The following is a 22,997-nucleotide window of genomic DNA, read 5'->3' on the forward strand; positions in this document are numbered from 1 at the left end:
GTGTAAAATCGCTACGGTCAGACCACCGGCTGCGAGTGGTGGCCGATATATTCGCTTATGGACTCGAATCCTCATCATCATATTTAGGCCATTCGAAATACACACAATTTCTCACTTATTGCATCAACGGGATCATTCTATTGCCAATTAGTTTGACGGTAATAACCTCCTGTTTGGGGCTTAAGCTGTTCGCTCTTCGTGGAACTTTGGGGACATATTGCCGCGTTAAACCTAATACTTTATATTCTGGCCTGGGGAACTGCCTCCTGTTTTTTTTGGTAACATGCGTTAAAAATAACCACTTCTCCGAGCTGCTGTGTCTTACCAACTACACAAAACAATGAGAACGATTGGCTAACTTACCCTACGCAAGTGGAAAACAAAACCGTAAAACTATAAACGTAACTTTGGTCTGAGCTGTTACCGGATCCTCTCCCTAAAACATGGGGTGTGTATTTTCTTTGCTATTATGGTTGCTCACAAAATCGTCGTTGTAGTTCGCATGCACGAACGGTCTATGCGCAGCCAGAAAGGAATGTGCGTATCGTGGAAGGATGCCCTGCGGTGTACGGTTCCAGCGCGCATTACCGCCCGACCAGGGTCATGTTGAAGCAAAGCTGGTGATCTCGCTGGTCTCCCCAGCCGCCGTTGCCCTTGCGTAGCTTCGTCTTCTTCACCAGGCTCGTTTGCGTGAGCGAAATTGACCGTGGAAACAGCTGCTGCGAGCCACGGGCCGCCTTCAGGACCTTCTGCACCTTCGAGATCACCTGGTTCGACTCGCAGTTGCTCTTTTTGTGATGCACACCGCTGTAAACGGAAAAGAAAAAAAAAACGTTCAACGTATGATCGGAGTACGGACAGATTTGCACTCGCTTACCATTCGCCGATGTGAAACACCCGCGGACCCTTGACGACCATCACGTGCAGCTTCTGCTTCAGACACTGCTGCGACACGTGCTGCAGCGACCAGTCCCAGTTGTAGTCGTCGTACTCGCAGAAGTGGCGCGCGCAGCGCACGATGTCGTACCACGTGGTGCGGTTGAACGTCATGCCCATGTTGTGCTTGCTGCTTACCCACGGCGTCACCTCAACCTGCGCACGGGAAGGATAGGAAGGAAGGTATAACCACCATACACCATACACGGTAGTTGAGACGGCAGCACTACGAAGGGTATTTTATTTAAGCCTCTTTTTGGCAGGGACACAGCGGGTAACGCAACGTAACGGGAACGTGCAGGCAACCAGGTCTAAACTATGCTAGTGGTACCATTTCAAAACAATCAAAGTTCCAAACCGTCTATGTGACATTGTGGCATAAGAAAGGAAAAAGTTATAACTAGTACAAATAGAAAAAAAAAATAGTTCACTCAAATGTTTCTTCCTAACCCAAGACCAACACATTTGTACAAAAATACACTAACACACACACACACACTTAGGTAAAAAACGACTACCTCAGTGGGGCGGAGTGGAGTTCACTTAAAAATTAATCTGTACATTAGACCAACACAAAAAAAAATCCCCAAAGTAACACTAAACAAGGCAAACACCAATCGAGCGTCACGTGCGATAACGCTACACAGAGATAACGGGGATGACATATGCGTTATGTGCATCGAAGGGTAAACATGATTAGTATGCTAAAGGATGGGATCGGACCTGAGTATAGTGATAGTGATGATGGTTTGAGTGAGGGAAAGCCATGGAAAGGATGGATTCGGATGGGAACGCATTCTGGTAGGCGGGTGCTGCAAGCGTTGCAAAAATGGTGCCATGCAAAACTGAGTTGGTATGTAGGTGTGTGTGTGTGCCTGGGTTGGCCGACAATGGACGGTGCATTACATATATCGCTACGTGGGTGAATGACAATGGGCTACAGGTGCAAGACGGTGCACTGGATTTGCATGATGCATTCAATAATTAAACGCTGCCCATGGCGTAAGCTTCCGGCATCTTCCGGGAAGCGCACGTCCCGACCCTAGACGGGCTACGAGAAGGGACCGGGACGGTAATGATGACCCGCAGAAGGCTTTATTGTACCTACGGGAAATGTACGTTTCAGCACCGGGAGTTGGAAGTGTTTCCATTTCCGTGTAGGCTATAAAATCGCACAACGGATCGCCAGCGCAATTGTTGGCGAGTGTGCATCGAGTGGAAAGAATCAAACAATAGCGACTAATGTCCGTTGGTTATCCTGCTGAAAGGAGTGCTTTTTTCTATTGCACAGCTTCGGAGGTAACATAGGAGTATTTAGATCATTTCTACTTTATTGTCAATTACCAATCATCCGAAGTGATTATCAAAGAAATATGTTTTGCTGTTTGATGTTGTGGGGCGTCCGATGTGAGGTACAATCAACACTAGTAAAACAAGTGCATAAGATGTCTGAAAAAAATTACCAACCCTCTTTAACTGGACAAATAATATTTAAAACCAAACTTAACCGCACAGGGTGCGTAAAGATGAAAGTTCTTACTCTTTTTGCCCACAAGGAAAGGAAAAAAACATAGAGCGAAGGATTAAAAGTTATGCCAAACCAAGGATGACACTTAGCGAAAGTAACGCACCACCGTAAGTAACGCAACGATAGCAACGCAACCATAGCAACGTAACGTAAAAGAAACGATCAACAGTGATTAGAGAAAAGGAAACATACTTTCGCTTGCGAATACGAAATAGAATCAATCAGGTGGTTGGATGCAAACGTAAGAACTTAAATGGCTTTCAAGAAATAGCAATACGGGTGGTATGTAGTAGAAGTAGTGGTAGTAACGGTAGTAACGGAGACAAAAGGTAGTAGCATTAGCAGTGGTATAATAGCATACAGAAACTAAAACAATAGTAGTTGTTTTAAGAAGAAGAAGAAGGCAAACATATCTGCAGTGGATAGCGGTGGTAGATGGGGGAGTAGAAGTAAAAAAAGGTTTCCTTGACCGGTGGCTACCTTCTGATAGATCGAGTACAGTGTCGGTAACACCTGGTAGCCCCATTGCGACTGGGACGCGTACTTTTCGGTGGTGACCTGTGTCTGTGGCACCTGTTGTCCCTGCTGCTGCTGTTGCTGCAGTTCCTGACGCTGTTGCTGCTGACGTTGCAGTTGCTGTTGCTGCTGAAGTTGGCGCTGCTGCTGGAGAAGCTTCTGCTGCTGGTGCTGATGCTGCAAGGGACGCCGGCGTTGCCAGGGATTGGAAGGAGTGTTCAGAAAACCGTTACGCACGTCCGACAACGTAGCGATATCGTTGCCGTGAGCCTCAAACGAATGACTCGCGCGAGAGAAGGGATCGGACCATAGGGGCACGTCCACGGGAAGAAGTGCGCGCTGGTGCGGGACTACGCGAAAAACATTTACCGAGTCCACGGGCACGTCCAAAGTCTGATCGAGTAGTGTGCTCACATCAACCGTTCCCGAACGCGGCTTTGCCGGAAAGTCCGACGTTGACTTCTGGCTTCGATCGAGCGCATTGTACGAAGCGGAGAAGGAAAAGGATCCCCGCGACCTACGAGCGTGCTCGGCAGGGAATGCTCTCCCCGGGGCAAACCCGCCCATTCGGTTCCCTTTGACCCTCGCATACCAACCGTTGGCGAAGGACTGGTGAATTTATTCGATCGTGTGATCGAGTGACAGCCCCAGATCAGCGATGCGATTGTGGTTGATGAGGATGATGGTAATGAAGATGATGACGGTGAAGATGATGATGATGATGATGATGATGATGATGATGATGATGATAGTGGTCCCATGTAACATACATTGTTACCGTTAGTTTAGGGGCCGGATCGAAGAGAAAGAAAATATTCTTGTATAACTTTCCGCAAAAAGCAGCTAAAGGTAAGTGACAGTTCTGTACGTGTGCTTGGGTGTACGGGGGTTAGTGGGACAGTGTGATGGAGCGCTTTGTTTCCTCGCCCCCATTGTGACACTTAAACAACAGTACATCGACACGGAAAACATCCAACATCGATTGGGTGACTGATGTAAGCACACAGCCGATTCCCGATCGTGACCGTAACGGTAGCGTTACGAGGCGTTAGTGTGGTGAATTGTTCAATGTGAAAATTTATACATTTGCAAAGCGGCGATGGGGGGTGTCGTTCTATCTGGCGGTTAAGCCTCTTCTCTAAGGCGTGATAAGGCAAAAAGCTTGCGCTGTATGGTGAACGGGTTGTGGTATGCTGTTCGTGAAAGGAAGGTACGGATTGAGTGAGTTGGTATACGCGACGATGGTCCCTTTACGTTACCTGACATTTTACTTTTCTCTAATCTTTTTAAATTATGTGGATGTTGTAACTCAATTTTTATGGCTACGTAAAACATTAAGAGCCAACATATTTTCATAATTCATTTGTTTCCTCATTAACCTTTCGATTTTTTAAATTGCTACAATAGTTTGAAAAATAGAATACTCCAACAATGTCGGCCGATCACGTGAACTTATTTTTTATAATCATGAATAAATTGATTTCAATCTTTAAGGTGTATTGATAAGCTGAACTTATTGAAATTTAGACATCGTGTAGCCATAAATATTTTCATAAAATATGATTTTCATCCATATTCCGATAGCAACTGTTCTAAATTGATATCCTTCGATATGATAATCCATTTTCATGGTTGGTTTGTTTTCTCAAATCAGTTATTGTACACCGGAGTAGGGTTTTTTTTCGCGGAATAAATTCTTTCCGTTCCTATCTTTCAATCCTGAAAATACCTGTAAAGGGTTAATCAATAGTTTCGTCACATTTGTTTGGTTGGCTGTTTTTTTTACCTAAACAAACTTATGTGCCTATTCGGTGAGGGTTTTGAAAGTGTGTTGATAGTGTGTGATACGAAACGAAACAATATGGACCAAATAGACACTAAACAACGCAAACATGATCTTGGCAAAACATACATCGGAACGATACTGTACAGGTGGTAAAAGGTAACGAAACCGAATTCCTCTCGCACATCATTGCTTTCGAGAAGATCGGTACGTTTAAAGTGTTTCGATGTTTCTTCTTAGGAAAAAGTCTATTTTTTCGTGTGGATCAGTAGCGATTCGATAAAATGTGTGCCGGAAACGAAAACTGTGTCACAACGCTTCATTGTGCTCAGTGTGCTTCTGTTGTGAGCTAAATGTGGCATGTGGTTTCCCTTGCCGCTTCAAGGACTCTGCTTCCTTTCCGAAAGGTTCGGAAAAAAGTTTTACGTATTTTTTTTTATCAGCACCAAAATAAAAGGCAGCAGGCGTTTGCTTTTTGTTTAACTTGCTTCTAGTGTAAAATTGCAAACAGTGCCGAAGGTGTTTGTACTAGAGTTGTGTAAATCGGATTCAGATTCATGAATCTGAATGAATCTCTGCCTTATAAGGGATTCATGAATCTTTCGCCGCGAGATTCATGAATCCCAAAGACACACCAAATGGTGTAAAGTCACCAACCAAAAGTCGGTTGAGGGACCACCTTTTTTTTTTTTTTTTTGGTCTCATTGTCCACGCCTATGACAGAATCGGGGAGATTCATGACAGAACCATGAAAGATTCATGAAGATTCATTAAGGTTTCGAAGGATTCATTAAGCTTTGAATATTCGAATCCGCAAAGATTCATGAATCCATCTGAATGAATCTTAGGTAAAAGATTCATATGAATGAATCTCGCCAAAAGATTCATTAAGCACAACACTAGTTTGTACTAATTTTTTCCCACTATACTGTCTCTCTCACTCTCTCTCTCTCTCTCTCATACACACATACACAAACACACACACGCCCATCCTCTTTTTCTTTGGCATTCTTTTGAAATACCTTTTCGCCCGAAATTTACCTTCTTGTTGTACGTGTAGTAGTTGAACGTTTTCAGATACGTGCCCAGCGAGAGGATGTTGCACTTCGAGCACAGGTCTTGCGACTTCCGGAACATGAGCTCCAGGATGTGCAGGAAATCTTCCGCCACGTAGTGGTCCTCTTCGAGAAATACCACCATACCTGCGCAAAGGGAAATGGACGGTGGAAAATGGCGTACAGCCGAAAGACGAAAGGTTCGTAAGCTACAATGAAAACAATTCCAACTTCCCCCTCGAGCGTAACTCACCCGTATGGTACTTGGTGACCTCCAGCTGGTCAAACACTCGGTTCGCCTTCCACCACCAGTGGTGTTTGGTTTGGGTGAACTTTGCCTCCCGGTAGTGGCCGTACAGGTCCGGGTGCAGCGCATTGTTGCACTTTCGCAGCAGCGCCCTGGCAGGGGAGAAGGGGGGAAATGGAACGCCATGAAACACGGAGGACAAACATGCCACGCTCGGTAGCCACAAGTTGTGAAACTTACTGCTCTTTCTTAATGTCCCGCGGGCAATCGCCGGGATCGGCTCCGGGAAACTCGTTCGGATGGGTCTGTATCGAGAAGGGATAGAATATCTGAACGTTCCCCGACGTTCCGTTGGGGGGGAAAGGAAAATTATTAGAAACAGTAACAAAATGGTGGTCAACTAAATTTTCTGCTCGGCATGGGAATGTTCGCACAGAGCGCGGGTACGTACTTGCATCACCTTGCAGAAGTCTATGCTCTGCACCAGATCGTTGATGTCGTCGTCGTAGAAATCGTGCGAGAAGACGAGCAGCGTGCGTGAAATGTCCCTCGCTTGGGCCAAACTTACAATTAAATGCCGTAAGTAAGTTATCCTTTTGTGTACCTGGAAATGCAAGGAACCAAATGGGAAGGAAAAATAAATAAATTGAAATATCTTGTGGTTCAAATCGACTATATTCACATAACAAAACTATTCAAATGACCTTAAACATGGACACTGGGCATGAACTAGTAATACCAATGTTAAATACATAATTGTTTAGCGTGTTGCGACAATGTTAAATACATATTTGTTTTACGGTTAACTATGTTAATTGTACCATAAAAAAATAAATTACTTCAAAGTTCTTATGGTTTATCGAGCGTCTCAAAACGATTTTTTTCAAACGAGGAACCCCCTTTGCGGTTTCGTATCCATCCGAGAGAATTTACTTAGGAATACATAAGTAAATTATGTTTTAAGCACTCAGTTATTACGATATTTATAATGAAGCAAGTCAATGTATCTAAAATGATTGAAAAAATGATCTCATCGAGAAGAAAAGAGGTTTTCAAATAAAAAACAAATAGCAGCAATCTGTTTGTATAAAAAACGATAAAGTTTCTGAATATGATGTAAGGCAAATGCTTCTAAATCGTAACATAATAATCCTATACAATTGGATTCTCGAGAAATTTAAATGAAGAATAGTTGCGGTTAAGTTGGGATGAAAACCTTGATAAATCCCCGCTTGTTACCCTCTGGAGAACGCATTGCTAACGAAGCTGAACGTTTGCTAGATAGGTAAGACTTGGCCAGTGGAGCCACAACGCAGCCTTCAACGCCCTCTTGTTCGTGTTTGCCATTTTGATTACGAGCATTCGGGCACCACTGGGTTTTCTCGGGAATTAAATGAAAACATTCTCTTCGGTGGCGTGCCGTACGGCGAGAATTTTCCGCATGCAACGTAAGCTCCTTCGGTTCCAGAAAGCTGTCCATTGCAGCATTTGCTGCACCCGGCATAAAGAAGGCACGTGCCACCGACTCAGCCAGGGACTAGCCACCGAAACTCATTTATAATGAAGCCGGTAACCACGCCGGCAACATTCGTTATTAGTGCGCCAGCTTTTTGTGCCACCGATGGAGGCGCCTGGTCATTGTCGCCACGTTCGACCTTCGGCTAGTTACAGAGCCATTGTGCGACATTGGCAATTACTGGCGCTCCGTACTGGCGGGGTTTAATGGAGTAATAATTGAGTCACGGTCGAGGCGGGCCCATATTGCTTCACCCACACGTCTTCGAATACCCGGGACTCGGGGCCATTCGTTCGTTGGCCATTCGCTCTTACGCAAATAACCGCCCGTCCTGGCACGGGTTATTACATTACCGTGACGCAAATGACAGCCCTTTCCATCGGTCAACTTTGATCTTGAGACGGTGATCAATCGTCGATTTTCCTGAGTCCTTACAATGTGCAGTAAACCTACTAACGAGGCTCTTAGTGTGTGCTTGTGCCATGATGTTCGTTGATACGATATAAGCTCTCTCAAGCGTTTGTGGAGACTTTTTCCCTCAAGACCACAGTGTTGTAATCAGCAACTAATGACTGTTAATGATGCGACATTCAATGAACGAATGCTCCACAAAACGAACTATTTCGCTAGCTTTCGTCCCAAATTGTTCACTACAAAAATGTTAAATTAGATAGAGTATGATGATCTGTTTTCTAGCGTTATCAGTGCCCATTAGTTAAAAGTAAAAGGATGTGTAGAATTAGAAAAAGAATTATAAAAAAGATCCCGAAAATTAATTCAGACATCGATACATTTTCGAATATAGGAAGGAAATAATCAAGATGATAACATCGTCAGCAATATTTTTAACAATTTTGGAAATTTAAAAAAGTGCCAATGCAAATATTAAATGCAAGCTTGCAGGTCAATAAAATTAAAGTTACTATAAAAATGGAAACATTTTTAAATTCCCTCTTACTGAATAAATGTATATAATGCCTACTGATTTAAATACATTTACGCCTCAGCGAAAGTCCGGAATACAAAAAAACCTCTCCATCAAGCTTCCTATACGTAGCATTTTTAATTAAGCGAAAAAGAAACTTTCAAGCAACGTCTATTGACGAAAAATTAAAGTGTAATAATAATCGCGAACCGAGCTGACGGGGATGCCAAAAATGCTTTCTTATCCCGCACAGTTTCCATCCCGTCACCACCCTAGAAGCCGATTTTCGTTCTGATCGCCAGCAATTGGGGGAGCAAAAGTTACGGAAGCGTAAACAATAAACCCCCTTCGGCTTGCGGTGGGTGGTTTAATAATTCCACGATTCAGCATTTATGCAAAGCAATGCCACGAACGGGGAATGGAAAAAGAAAACGATATTTTTAATCCCACTGAAACTTCCCCGCGAACGGCACGTTTTCGACCTGATTTGGCTCCAGGAGTCAGTTTTCGACGAACGGATGACACACCGTGGGATATTTTCTCGTTTCTCATCAAATTTCTTAATACCTTCCGGCATGTTTTTTTTCCTCCATACTGCACACACACCCACACATACTCTCTCTAATATGGCCACACTCAAACGTAGGAACGTGCTCAAATCGTTCGCGATAGAATTAGCACGGATCAGGAGAACGGCCTGGCCTGGAATGGATGACACACACAGAGAAAAAAAAAACAGAACGAAAAATAATAGCAGAAAACCACTTCCGGGTCGAAAGGTGATAGGGAACTTTTTAGCTTCCAGTCCCGAAGGTGCCGCTGCCACTTTCCATCGCTTCGTTGTTCTGTTTTCGGTTCACTTTCGATCTTGCCTTCTGGATTCCGAACGGGTCATGCTATCCCTCCCGGGGATTCTTTCGTACCACCCGGGGTATGGGGGGAAGGCAAACGGGCAAGGAGCGGGTGAGAACGGTGAGCGAATTTTATGTTCTCTTCCGTGCCGATGACGACCGAATTTGATTTGCATTTGCGACTAATAACCAGCAGCGCATCGGTTTGCCCGGCTAGAGCGTCCTTTCTGTTCCGTCCCGAGCTGGAGTCGATCCGGGTGTGCCGTCGAAAGGGAGCGAATAAAAAAATTAACTCACCCGATGGAAATTCGAGTGGCGAATGAACCTACCAACCTTCCATCCAGTGGTAGGCAACCACGATGGAATTTGGCAGAACAGGCCAACAAAATATTCTTCCACAATGAACATTCAAGTAGTTTCAAAAAAGGGGAAGAAATTTTGATTCAAATTACTAAACTATCACCAAAGGCTTTTCAAAAATAGAAGACCAAAGAGCTATTACTTTACTTAATGAAAACTTGTTATCACTCGCTTGTGTGTATACATAGATTTCTACGTTAGTTCTACGTTGTAATATCTTGTACGTTAAGATTGAGGTAATATGTGGAAAAATATCCAATACAATTTTTGTATTGACCCATGGTTTGGTTTATGTAATATTAACTTATTTTCAATTCTCACTTGTTGCAAAAGTTAAGATAGTCAAAGTCAATAAAGAATATAGGAAAATGAAGAAATATCGATTTCTGAACAAAATTCCCTTTGTTCTCGTAGCGGAACCGGCAAAGATAGTAACATTAAATCTTGCTAACGACACAAATATCAGTTTCAGGCGCGCGATGAAAAGGATTCTTCTTTTCTCTAGAAGTTGCCTTTCTTATGTGGTTGATTTCGCCAATCCCGTCGTTTTCTTCATACTAAAAGTGGAAAATTTATCGCTGGATAATTAACGTTCAGCGTATCGGTGCGAAGTTTGGCCCATCCGCGGCTACGGATGGGTTGTTTCAGCTTTGCTGCGCCACTGGAACCGAACCATAATCAAAACTTGCTCCACGCGCGACGGAGAACGACCGACGGTGCAATCCTGACCTATAATAACGTCACCGTACGGAGTCGAACGGTTTCGAAACGATAAACTTTCGATTTGGTTTTGTCGAGAGCGGTGGGGGGGGGAGGGATTTGGAGGCCGGTTTATGAAAGGGGAAGTGACACGAAAAACCAACCATCGGCAGAACCATCGCCTGCATAAACGTAGGTCTGAACGAGGATGAAACCGAAGGGGGAAGGGGGTAAGAAGGGTGGATCCTGGGGTGGGCGGGGAAAAGCATGAAACGGACATATTTAGGACGTCCGGAATTATAATACGTCTTTCCCCGCCCTCTCCCACCCGGCCAGCACTGGCACCACTGGATGACGATCCGGTTTCCGGATCCGATCTGGAAGTCCCCTTCCCCCCCAACAACCCACGATCCCCTCCCCTGGAAAAGCTTGTGTGTGTGTTTGTGGAATTGGTTGTATTTTTTTTCTCTCTCTCCAACCGGTACCTGGTTATTATTGTTGTTATTATGGTAGGCCAGGAGCCAAAATTTCGGAGGCTTTCATTGTGACCAGGCGTAGGGCCACCGTGTTCCCCACCCCACCGAGCCATAAACCAAACGAACGGTTATTATTGAAAAAGCGTCCAATCGGTCCAAGTTTGTGCCTTTTTTTCGGCAGTGTTTTGTGTGTGTGTGTATGTTCCGCCATATTCGAGGTCGTCCATGGGGACAGGGGGAGGAGAGGGTAAAGGGTTCCCCAGGTGGTTCGCTGCCCGGGGCAAGAGTTGAATCGATTTCATTCCAAACTCGGTGCCTCGAGTGGTCGGCAGCAGCGGGCACTCCGTCCGCGTGTGCAGAAGGTTTTCCCGGGTCGGAAGGTCAGTTCGGTGCGTTGGGGTAGAAAGGGGGAGAAATCTCAAGGGGGCTCTAGCGTGAAAAAGAAGATCTAGTTAGCCACCTGGTCGGCAGGATGAATGTGATTAGGTTTCAGCTTCCAGCCGACTTTGAGCCGAAGTGCAAGAAGTATCGAAGCAGGAGAAGGTAAGTAACTGCGAGAACAAAATCCCGCCAGGAGGTGTAGGTGTGTGTGTGTTTATGTGGACAAGTGTGCAATTAGTTTTCCACCCAAGAAGATATTTGATATCCTCCCGTTGGACACGTTGGACTATTTCGAGAGGGATTCAACCTCGACCAGGTCGTGACTGATCGTGTTCAAGAACATCCTTAGCTTCCGTGTGTATGTATAGGTGGTGAGGGTGGTAAAGGCATGATAGCACAGTAATCCTCCGGTTATCAAGATTTAATCTTCCGGAAGCGGTCTCAGGCTGGCAATAAAGGAAGCAACTTCTTTTGGGAATCTTGGTCAAGTAGCGCTTCTAGTCGTAATTTTTTTTTTTTTGGAATGTTGGTGAAGAAGCGCTTCTAGTCGTCAGGATTTAACCATGCGTTTTTGAATGTCTATTTCTTGGAAAAAAGGTTAGAAAGGGTTTTTTAAAAACGGTGGCGAATGAAATGTGCATAGTGACCGTCCGTGTCAACCAGAACTTTAAATAACCTCGTGTGAAAACTGTTGCATGTGAACTTTATTTTAAATTACAAATTTAAACTCATCTATTTCGCGAGTCGGGAGGATAGCTGGACTGAATATGTACGCTCTAAAACCACACACTATATAATGAAATACGTGTTCATACATTGCACCACGCCAGGCACGCCAGCAGCGGAAAACCATGCCATGGAAAACGTGGACATGCAAATTTGTTGGCTAAAATTATTATCCAATACGCTGTAGTGTAGTTTCCCGACACAAAGGCAAAAGCACTCCCACGAAGGTGTGGAAAAGCGTGGCGTTGGCCACAATTTATTATGCTGGAACCTGCCACCGGCGACCTTGGCTCCGAGCGGTCGACCAGGTTGCCACATCAATTTTCCTCTGCGGCCTCGCTCCCACCCTTGGATCAACATTGTGGGGCAAGAGTCTGGGGACGCGAAAGGCCAAAATGAAAACAACACAAACAACCCATAGTCTCCCGTGCACATGCACTTGCATAGAGTTAACCAATTACGGAAGTTATTTGCACCCGCCCACTCCCCAGGTATAGGACGGTGGAAATTTTAAGCTTCCCGCTTCGGCTGGAGTCCGGGACGCTTTACGGGTCGCTGGAAGAAACTTTTAATTTCCCGTCCGCTCTATTAAACAATGGCGGCAGCAGTTGACTTTTGCCGCTGAACGCGGTGATGCGTTCGCTTACGTCCTTTGCGAAGTCATCCGGTGCGAGGACACCCTGGCCACGTCTGGGCGCCCTGTGACGTCGATTGTGGAACGAAGGCAAACAACAGCCGGCAGCTGGTACAAGGGATGAACGTTCGTTCACGGTTTTTTTCATTCGTTTTTCATTTACCATTTCTACGGAAACGTTACCGGGTGGATGCGGGTTGCGGCGACGGTGCGACAGGATTCCCCGGAGCGCCCACACAACCCCCGACACACTGTTCAGCCTGAGCGAGCTGGCGATCCGACGAATGTTGGCGGGCCGCGTACCGCGCAGGAAGTTCTGGGCGACCGTTCTGGTAAGTATTGGGGCTGTGTCAATGATGGCTTGGACTATCGATGTCTTGTCTACCGGACTGGTGATGACGATCCTCTGGACAACTTTTGAAAGCATAAGAGTTTCTGAAATTGTTCCCCTCTTTTGGTCTATGTTTTACAAAACGTCACTTTGCAACACAACACCAGAGTAATGCACTATAATCCGCGACGGACAGGGTTGTTGGTAATCCAAGGCATTCAACCAGATGTGAGTGTCTGGTTTCAGTTAAAATTCTTAGGAAAGACCAGATTATCGAAACTCGAAAAGAGTAAAGATCTGGATATTGATAGAATTCCCTAGTCTATTTAATTCAGAGTTGTATTGGCTAATAAATTGAATAGTACCCTGAGCATCGACATTAGTAACAGAAAGTTAGATTTGGTTTTCTTCAAAATTCTCAACCTTAGGTTCTCTAGTCCTTCACTCAGGAAATGTTTCCATAGTGAACTTTTCTACAATACTCTGATAGTACTTTAGATATCTTCTAGGTTGCTTCTGTCAGAAGTAGACTGGGATCATCCGTTTCCAACCACACCTCTAGGTTTTCGATCTCGTGCAAGTCCGTGGTCTATTTAATTCGCAGTTGTATTGTCTTAGAAATTGGAAAGTATCTCATGCACATATTGACATCAGTATCAGACAGTTGGATTCTCCTAAATACTCAAGTTCAGGTTCTTTAGTATTTCACCCAGAAAAGCTTGAAGACGAAGATTTTTCCATATTGAACTTGTCTACAATATTCTGGTTGTACTTTACACAGTCTTTTGCTTCGTTCTATCAGAAATAAACTGGGTTCACCTGGTTCCAACCACCTCGTCGGGACGTCAATATCGTCCACGATAATGAATTCATCATATACTTTTTACTCCCACTTTTGTGATTTGAATTTCATGACCATTCCCAGTCGCTGCTTCCCGGTTCGGAGTCGCGAAGGAGCGGCGTCCGGCATCAGGTGGAACACCCGCGGGACTTCAATGTGCACCTTCGGTCCACCGTCAACTACGCCAACCACTGGGAGCTGCTGGAGGAGACGCTACGGCACGAGCACCGCTGGCCACAGGTCCGAATCGGCGAGTCCGCACGCAACCGGATCACGCGCCTCCACCAGGACTATCCGCCGCCGCAGATCTGGCAGATACGACCCTACGATATGCTTACGAGCGCGTTCATCGTCCGCACGGCGGCCCGGATTGCGTCACTCGAGCAGCAACGCTCCCAGGGACGTCTGGGGCGGCTCAGCAGTAGAACCACGTCCAACACTAACACTATCGGTGGGACGGCCACCACTAGCAGCACCACCACCAGTTGCTCCTGCCGCTTCCGGTTGAGCCGGGGTCAGTCGATGGACGTACCGGACGACGAGGACGACAACGACGCGGACGCCGATGAGGTTGCCCGACGCTACGACGACCTGGAGCTGCAGCAGCTACAGGAGGAGCACATGATGGTGATCGGCAAGCGGACGACCGGGTGCCACCAGATGCGCCTGAAGCGCATTCCGGTGAGGTCGCCGTGCCGCAAGAAACCGACACGCTAGCCCTAAAGTTCCCGTCCCACCGATAACCCGATCCCAGCGTCGGCTGCACTCACCTGCACTACTATTATCACAGAATCATTTTGTAATGGACCGTAGATGTCCTCGTTCAGGACCGTCTGGAATTCATTGTAGCGTTGTATCATGCGCAGGATCTCGCTGATGTTGGCCGTCCGGGGCCCCTCGCCTCCGACATGGGTCCCGTTTTGGCCTGCAAGTGGAAACATAAAATAAACGAGTGCAAGTGTTAGCAAGTTAGACACGGAAGTAGGGTGATAGTAATTGTTTACATTGGATGTGATTTTGTCCTAACCGAAAGATGTCTTCAATAAATCATAGGACTCATAGTAATGTTAACAGAATATACGTGATTTTTGTTTCCTTTCCGACGAACTTATAAATATAATAACATTGAAGTCAGTGTAAACTAATCTCTAAAGAAAATCGCAAAACATTTTGACATCGGACGTTTCCATTTTCTTGATCAATATCTAAGTCTGTAATGATTACCATTGATTTGCTTTCAGTAATTAAAACTTGTAGGGATGCACTGAACAAGATAATAAGATTTTAAACAATTGTCCGATTATTTTCAGCTGAAACTTTATGCCTAAATATATTTAAAAATCTCATTAAATACGATATTCTACAAATAAAAACGATTTCCTTTTTGTATGCTGATAACCCTGCGATTAACGCTACGTAACTCTTTGGGAAATATCTGCACAAAAAATGAAAAAAAAAATGAAGCCCCGTTGTGGAATTGGAAAAAGGTGTTATTATCTGAATTCACTACGCCACGTGTCCATCACGTTAAAACGGATGCCAAGCACATACTTTCGGGCATATGCAAATGTTCCACCTTCTCAATCGGTGTGTTAATCGTTGTTCGCATCAAAATTGTACGTTTCTCCTCGTCATGTCGCTTGCAATTGGACATGAAATCAATTCCCGGCTGTCACCGTGAGGCAATGGTTCGCGAGGCATCCGAAAGGTGTAAATACGATGAAAAGAAAGCGGAAAGTAAGCGAGGAAAAACAGGGAACCGAAAATCGTAATCATTCCCAACACAATTTTCATCAAAAGTGACACGCTTTTCGGTGTGGAAAAGGTGGAAAAGCTTTCCCTGTTTTCCCGCGGGCTGGCCGCCTTTCGAAGACAGTGCATTTCGGTGCACTACGTTTATCGCGTGCTGTGGCCATTTCCACAGCCCTTATCACCGGGCGCTGGTGGAAATGGACAAGGACTATACAAAGCAAGCATCGGTCCCACCGAAGGATGGGGAAGAAAAAAGGCAATAAATCCGATTTCCATTACGTTATGCAACGGAACGGGGGCACAGCGGTGCCTGGTGCGAGGGTAGGAAAGTATACGTAACACCGTAAATGTTTTTGCGTCATTTGCATCCACAGTTTTTTTTTGCCACGGAAACATGCTGAAGGACTTCAGTTTTTCATTTTCGTTTCGCATGAATAAACTGTGTGCGAGAAGAAGTTTCATAGTTGTAATTTTATTTGGAAACAATTTTTTCCCTTCTGAAAACCGGCGTTCGAAGGGAAACAGAAAAGTATATTCACTTCGCTCGGGCGGATATTATCCTTCTTCGCGTTTGTTGGCGTTATTCGAAGCAGTAATCGTATTTGAAAGTGAGAAACACAATTTTCAACAAGCGCAAAGAAATGCTGGAGAAAAAAACGTTTCAAAATTACTCATGCAACTTTCCATCAAAACCTCTTTTTCTTTGCGAATATTTCAGCGTCTCGAGGAAGGATTTTTCCGCCAAAACAATTCGTTGTAACATCTTCGCTGGCTTGAGTTGAAAGTTTCCTGCAACCACGAACGAGCCTCTCGCTTCCGCGGCGGTAATTGAGTTACAAAAGGATGCTCAATATTTAATTAGGTGCAACTGGTTGAGCCGTTGAACTTATCGCGTCGGAATTATTCATAGGTTCTTCCCTTTTGGCACTGTTTGTTGGAAAAACCAATAGCACAGATGCCTCGGGTTAAGGGCAGGGAGGGTGCAAAAGTTCACAATGTTCCATTAATGTTGGATGTAGTTATCCGTTCTCTTCCCGGCGTTACGGTCCGGCTCCAGCGACGTGGTTCTCCACGTGAGACCCCTTTCGAAGCGATAAATGATAAATGATTATTCTTCAATCCGAGCCGATGGTTTGGGAAACGTATGTCCGGACAACGGCCTCCAGTCGATTGCCAGCCAACCGCATCGAACCAGACCAGGGCTGAGTCACTTTAATGACTTGACAAGATCAAATTTTGCCGAAATTGGCCCGTGGAGACTTGCGGGGTGAGAACATCACCCCCTAGCTTCGATCGGTTAGAACCCGGTGATGATAAGCGGAAACAACGTGGGCAGTCATTTTCTCCCGAATTCCTAAGCTCCGAACCAAAGTGGCCCCCAGTATACGTACCGTGCGTGGAGTTGCGAGGCTTTCCGGTCAAGTATTTGTGAAACACCGGCGGCACCATCTGCAGGATCGCTGCCGTCGAATAGTTGGTGCTATCGTTGGACGCGCTATCGGAGGAGTCTGCGGAAGGTGCGGAAGTGTCGGATCGATTAGTGACGGGATCCTGCGCCCGGACCGGCCGGTTAGCTTACCATAGTTTATCACGTGGAACTGCAGGAACGCAAACAGAATGAAGACAATTATGGCGGAGCGGATGTACAGCGTATGTCGTCTGCGGGACAGTGCGCCAGTGTTCGGTAGTGCGATCGGTATTCGTCGACCTGCAGCGAAAGGATGGAGGAAAAGTTTCAGATTATGAGAAAAGGCGGGACAGAAAGGGGATCGAGTAAATCTGCTTATGAAGGTATTAGCACAAACTGTGCGCTTTAGCATTTCCTGGTGTTGATGGCGATTTAAAATATTGAAGCGTACTTTCGGGACGCAGTTTATACCATCAGAGACAAACCACACAAACGAGTGAACATTGAATGGATATCCGATTTGTTTGAGTTTCGAAATTGAAATAGTATTTAAGGATTATTTTTGGCGTTGAATTTTCATCGTTTACTTTTAATTACAGTTATTGAAGCTGTACAAATCACTCTGCTTGTACAATACCTTTTAATAGTCAAGGAAAATTTATAATCCTACAAGAAATCTTGAACTAAAATTCCTCCTCTAAATAATTATTTAAAAAAATGACTTTTTCAACAGTCCTCTTATTTAACACTGTAATTTCAATTTCGAATCGCAAACATTATTTTTCAAACAATAAAATGTGTTCTCAAATCATTTAAAATACTAATTTTCAAATTAAGTCAAAAATAAGATTTTCTTGGAAATATATTGTTGATTGAGGTTACATTTTACAACCGAAAACAGAGAAATTTTCTGTTATATATGTATTTAACCCCTTCACAGTCCTGCCAAGTTGTGAAGATAGCTCAAAAAATTGTCACATTTTTTTTTGCGGTTTTGTATAGTGTTTGGTCTAGAACCGAGGAAAAATTTTTTCGAAAAAATCTAGGATTTGTTATATTAAATGATGATAAGTTTTCATATGCATTATTTGTGATTGTGATCAGCAAAAATTGTCAATAATAAGAAAAAAATTGGATCAATAGCATCGATTAGTATATGAAATCAAATATCAAATATATGAATAAAAGTTTACAAACACGTGAGAACGTGTTTTCGAAGCAGGTACACTCGAAATAAACGACGCGCAGCGGAATTGTTTAATAATACGGAAAATATTACAATACGGCACGTAAAACTTGAAATTAAAAAATAAAAAATAACACGGAAAGTAGTATTTGTGGCGTTTTGAGATTAAGATTGAAATATCGAAAGTAAATTTGAAATGTGGTCGAGTTTTAGAAGCTGTGCTTGGTTTTTCTTAGAATCATTTCTTATGTCCACATAGTTTCAAATCACCTTGTTTATATACTTCAGGATAGGTGTTAACTTCTGTAAACAGTAGAATATTCCGACCGTTAACTTTTATTGGATGGAGAGCCCCAAAAGGAGGTTATCAATCGAACGATGGTATTGATTTCTTTCTTGTTTGGTTCGCAGAAAAGACAGGCCATTGAACTTTTGTCAAAATCCGAATGCGGTGCGAATTTCGGCTCCGAATACAGCGCGAGCCTTCATCAAACCATCTTTCGGCACGTTGGGTGCAATGGACGCTCCATGGGATGAAAATATTACTCAAAGTTTATATTGCTGTCGGCTGTCGATAAAGACATGTCAACCGTTATAAAAATGTCAGAAAAAAATCGGTGGTCCAAAATCATGGATTCAAAAACACAAACACAAGACGAACGAAGGGAACGGAAAACGCAGTAATCTGCCCGGCGGGGCCAACTTTTTTTTTCCAACACACACACACACACACACACACACACACACACACACACACACACTTTTCGCAGGTCCTGAAATTGGGGCGCCAAAACTTTCGGGCTGCGCTTGTTTTCGGGAGGTTGTTTTTAACGATGTTTTCAATGGAACTGTGTTTGTGCCACGCTTTGCCAGCATATTTAACAAACGCTCGGGTCGTTGGTAAAAATGCGAAAACGCTCCGAAAAGTGCCATCGCCCGATGGTGGCGATGGGGTTTTTCGCAATCCGTAACGTATGCGCCCACCAACGGATGGCTCCGGATGGTGTGGAATGGTGAGAACTTTTTGTTTTTTTTTGTTTTTACTATAACACGAAACATCTAACCTCAATCTGCCACTCGATCGAGCGCTTCCGGCGCGCTGGTGAGTCATAAAAAAAGCAGGATAACAACCCGTAACACCGTAATTCCAACTCCACGGATAGAGCTTCTTTTCCCGAAGCTGAGCGGTGTCACACATTTGTGCCGGAATCGTTTCGCACCAGTGGATTTTATCTGTTTTATTTTAATTTTTCTTCCCATCGATATATTAAGTGCCATTCCCTTGCTATATCGCGTGAGATTTGGGTCTATTTAAAGGCTTAAAGCATACCTAGTAAAACCTGGAATTATGTACGCCATCTTTCCTTCGAACGAAGCGTGTGTAAAAGTTCTAGGTTGCCTTAAGAAGCAGCTTCAACAGCGTTTTGCATGAAACAACTGGATGACTGGTGTCCGGAGAGTTTCAGCGTGCTTGAGAAACCATCAAAATGAATTGAATTCTATCATTCGGACACCATAAGACGCGGTTCGTAACATTTGAGGGATTGAAAAGGGATGTTAGCTGAACTTTTTTCCCACCTAATTCGTTCGAAAAGCACATTTCACGTTTGTGTGATAACGATTCGGAGGCGGAAATGAATTTCGTAACGCGCAGTTATCGATTCCGGAGAAGGTGCGAGCACCAGCTGGGTATATCCTTATTTTCCGTATGCCGTTCACCAATAACGTCTTCCAGTTTCTTAGCGTCCTAAGCTGGAGCTTGCTTTTGCGGGAAAGTTTTTGACCTTTCGCGCTCGAAGAAGTCGCTCAAATCCCGGAGCCATCGAGACAGCTGGCATATCGCGGTTGATTATTGCCCAAAGCTGACGCAACAGCTGGTAATATTAACGGAAGTAGGGACGGAAAATACTTTGCCTTTCAGATTGTGCACGAGATTCACCAGGAAAGGAGAGAATGTTGTTGAACGTAAGCATTTGATTGAATAAGGGGTCTGGCATTTGTAAGAAGGACAGAATGACGATGGAAATAACAGAGAATTAAAATGGTTAAATGTAACACATGTGTTTGAATTAAAAAGTCTTTGATAATTATTTTAGACACTTTTCACAAAATCAGCCAGTCTTCCTTCCAAGTTATACGTCCATGCTTAAAGTAATACTAGTAAAGTGATATTCGTCCTGTTATCTTAAAAATGTATTTAAATTGTGGAATTAGAAGAGATTAGTTCATAAAAGATTTTCTACGATTATCAGTTTTTCTTTTTAAATACGTCCTTTATGTTTTGTTTCAGAGTTCTTGGGTTATGTTGAGGTTCTCGGGTTATGTTAAGAACAATTTGACGAACCAGATATTAGACAAATAAATTATATTGAATTGAATGAAATGAAAATCTTAAAAATGAAACTGATTATAGGCGGGCATATATTCCTGATATTTCCACTGTTTTCCTAAAAAACCTATTTTTCATCTTATAGCATGGTTTTACTCTTCGTACAGTTCGTTTTTCATACTTTCCCTCTTGGTGGTTCGATTTTAAGAATCAATTTTTATCTTTCAAATGTAAGGTGTGTCAGTTGAAAGCGAATCATGTCTGCAGTTTGTATTTAATAGACTTTTGAGCAACCTGAAAAGCCTTAACTCAATTTTTTTTTCGTCAATTTGTCTGTTTGAAACAACTTTTAAGTGCGATACATTGGTTTAATTACGGCTCCTGTTGGATACTTCTGAAATATTAAAACGCAGCCCATTGAATGGCGCAAACGTTACCGGCTGCCCATTGGGCAAGCAAAAACGAGACTAAATACTAACAATTTTTACTGCTGGTTCCAATCAGACAACCACCGTGCGTAAAATATTCATCCCCGAGCAGCCATTTCGCGAGCGACGCGAAAACAGCCACGCTACGACCCTGGAGGGACATTAATTTGGGGAGAAAAGTTATAAATTAGGCAAGTTCACGTGCCTGGCTTTCGGTTTGCGGGTGCTGCAGTAAACTTTCCCAAACCTCCGTCAACCATCAGGCCGAAGCGACTGGGTAAAGAAAATGTTGGTAAGATTTTTTATTGGCATCGCTCATTTTCCCACAAAGCAGAAACAAAACTTCTACCAATGTATTGCTTGGGACGCATGTGCCTTTGTTGGGCAGATACTCCGACGCGAATCCCGCCACCTCTCAGGGGAGGGTGAGGCACATAAAACATAAAATTGACAAAAAAAAACTAACAGCCACCAGAGTACACAGCTAATTCGATGAAATGGATTAATTTCCCAACCAGCCCTCGCGGGAGAAGGTGGGCTCGTGTCGTGGGCTGTTCGCTTTTCATTAATTTCCGCGTGAGAAGCGAAGAAGCACAGTTCTCCGACGGAATGTGGTTTCAGTGGGAACTCTTCTTCCACCAGGAAGAGAGGTAAGCGAGGGAGTGGGGTTAGGTGTGTCAGAAAATTTGGCAAACATTTTCCCCGGCGAAAAACCGCATACCGGAACCAGCTACCACGGAAAACCGCAGCGCGCAAACGAACGCGACGCAACGGAAATGGCAGGGGAACGGAAGAAAAACAGACATCACAAGACGTTCTCCGTCCCATGGACTTTTCTCTTTCATCTTTGGCTCGCTGGCAAGGCCAAGATTTGGCGACCGGTCCGCCGAGACACGGCTTTACAACCGGCAAACCATGAAACATGCGCTAACATTGCCGCACAAAAACATTCCGTTCGTTTCGTTTGCCAGCCATCTCTCTCTCTGCTGGGCCGGAAATGAATCTTCTCGGGATGTTTTTTTTCTTTATGAGGACACAAAACACACAAACACACATTCCCAACGGGAAGTGTACGGATGTCACCGGGCCTTTGGGAGGAAAATGTTACTTTGGTTCGCGCAGATGTTATCGTTGCGGGTGAATTGGTGCTTTTTTATTTCGTTTTTTGGCGACGAAAGTAAAGGAAATGTCCAACGTTACGTTTGCTGTTTCAGGCTTGTCCACCTTTCGCTGTCTTTTCACACGTCGTGGTTAAAAAAAGGTAAAACAATTTCGTATGAGGGAAAAGATAACAAAAAACAAAAAAAAACAAAACCAATAGAAAAACGAACCAACCATGGAATACGTTGGTTTCATTTCAAAGCCGGAACATGTCCGGATCGCATGTACCGGCTTCCGGTCAGCGCTAACGTTTCAATTCCCCAACATGCAACCTGTGCCCAATATCCTATACCTCTTCATTCCCTCCCTCCACCCTTTCCCATCCTCTGATTTTGTACGTGACACTTACCTCTCATCATATAACGTTGTCCACTCGGCTGTCCTTGCTTGCCAAGAGGTCCCTGCGGCTTTACACCACACTCCGGGGCGGAGTGTTATTTGTATTTTTTTTTTCCAGCGCCCTTTGGCGTATGTGTGTTGGTGGTTTGGTTGACCAGGAACTCGCCCGCCCGCTCGGGAACTATTCACTATTTTTTCCCCCTCCCGTTCGGTAATCCGTTTTTCGTCAAAGGGATGTATCCGTTCGCTTGCTTTTACGCTAAATGGATCTCTGTTCCGGCGTCATAGCGTATGACTTTCTATGTCCCCGATGGCGTTCACAACACCAAGCACGTCCGCTTGAGACGGACTTTCACTTCACCAGGAAAATTGGTGCGTATTTGTAGCGGCCTGGCTTCGTACACTTCACTGGAAGTACGCAAGCGGAAAGTTCACCTTCTGGCTGACGAAAGCAGTCGTAATGTTTCGTTTGTACCGGAAGCAGGAAGTGAGTGTTGAATGCACCGCAAAAACGGGAGTGCATCGTACGACGGACGTTGTTGCACACTGAACTACGCTGCAAGGTGTCCTGCCGATGCCAGCTTATCGT

General features: G+C 44.4%; 2 protein-coding genes across 2 annotated transcripts; one reads left to right on the forward strand and one right to left on the reverse strand.

Moving 5' to 3' along the window:
- Positions 1-584: 584 nt before the first annotated feature.
- Positions 585-22,428, reverse strand: LOC131286639 (alpha-1,6-mannosyl-glycoprotein 2-beta-N-acetylglucosaminyltransferase). Its single transcript, XM_058315621.1, has 12 exons — positions 22,419-22,428; positions 17,137-17,265; positions 16,949-17,065; positions 14,576-14,730; positions 6,517-6,669; positions 6,306-6,394; positions 6,072-6,217; positions 5,805-5,965; positions 5,705-5,713; positions 2,945-3,589; positions 878-1,092; positions 585-807 (listed from the first exon to the last, which is right to left on the reverse strand). Exons 1-12 carry the CDS (start codon positions 22,426-22,428, stop codon positions 585-587), a joined length of 2,052 nt encoding a protein of 683 aa, XP_058171604.1.
- Positions 11,365-14,522, forward strand: LOC131286640 (uncharacterized). The gene is made up of 3 exons (XM_058315622.1): positions 11,365-11,435; positions 12,851-12,965; positions 13,890-14,522. The coding sequence occupies exons 1-3, from the start codon at positions 11,365-11,367 to the stop codon at positions 14,520-14,522; spliced, it is 819 nt and encodes a 272-aa protein (XP_058171605.1).
- Positions 22,429-22,997: the final 569 nt, after the last annotated feature.

Source organism: Anopheles ziemanni, chromosome 3, assembly GCF_943734765.1.
Source record: "Anopheles ziemanni chromosome 3, idAnoZiCoDA_A2_x.2, whole genome shotgun sequence".
NCBI lineage: Eukaryota > Metazoa > Arthropoda > Insecta > Diptera > Culicidae > Anopheles > Anopheles ziemanni.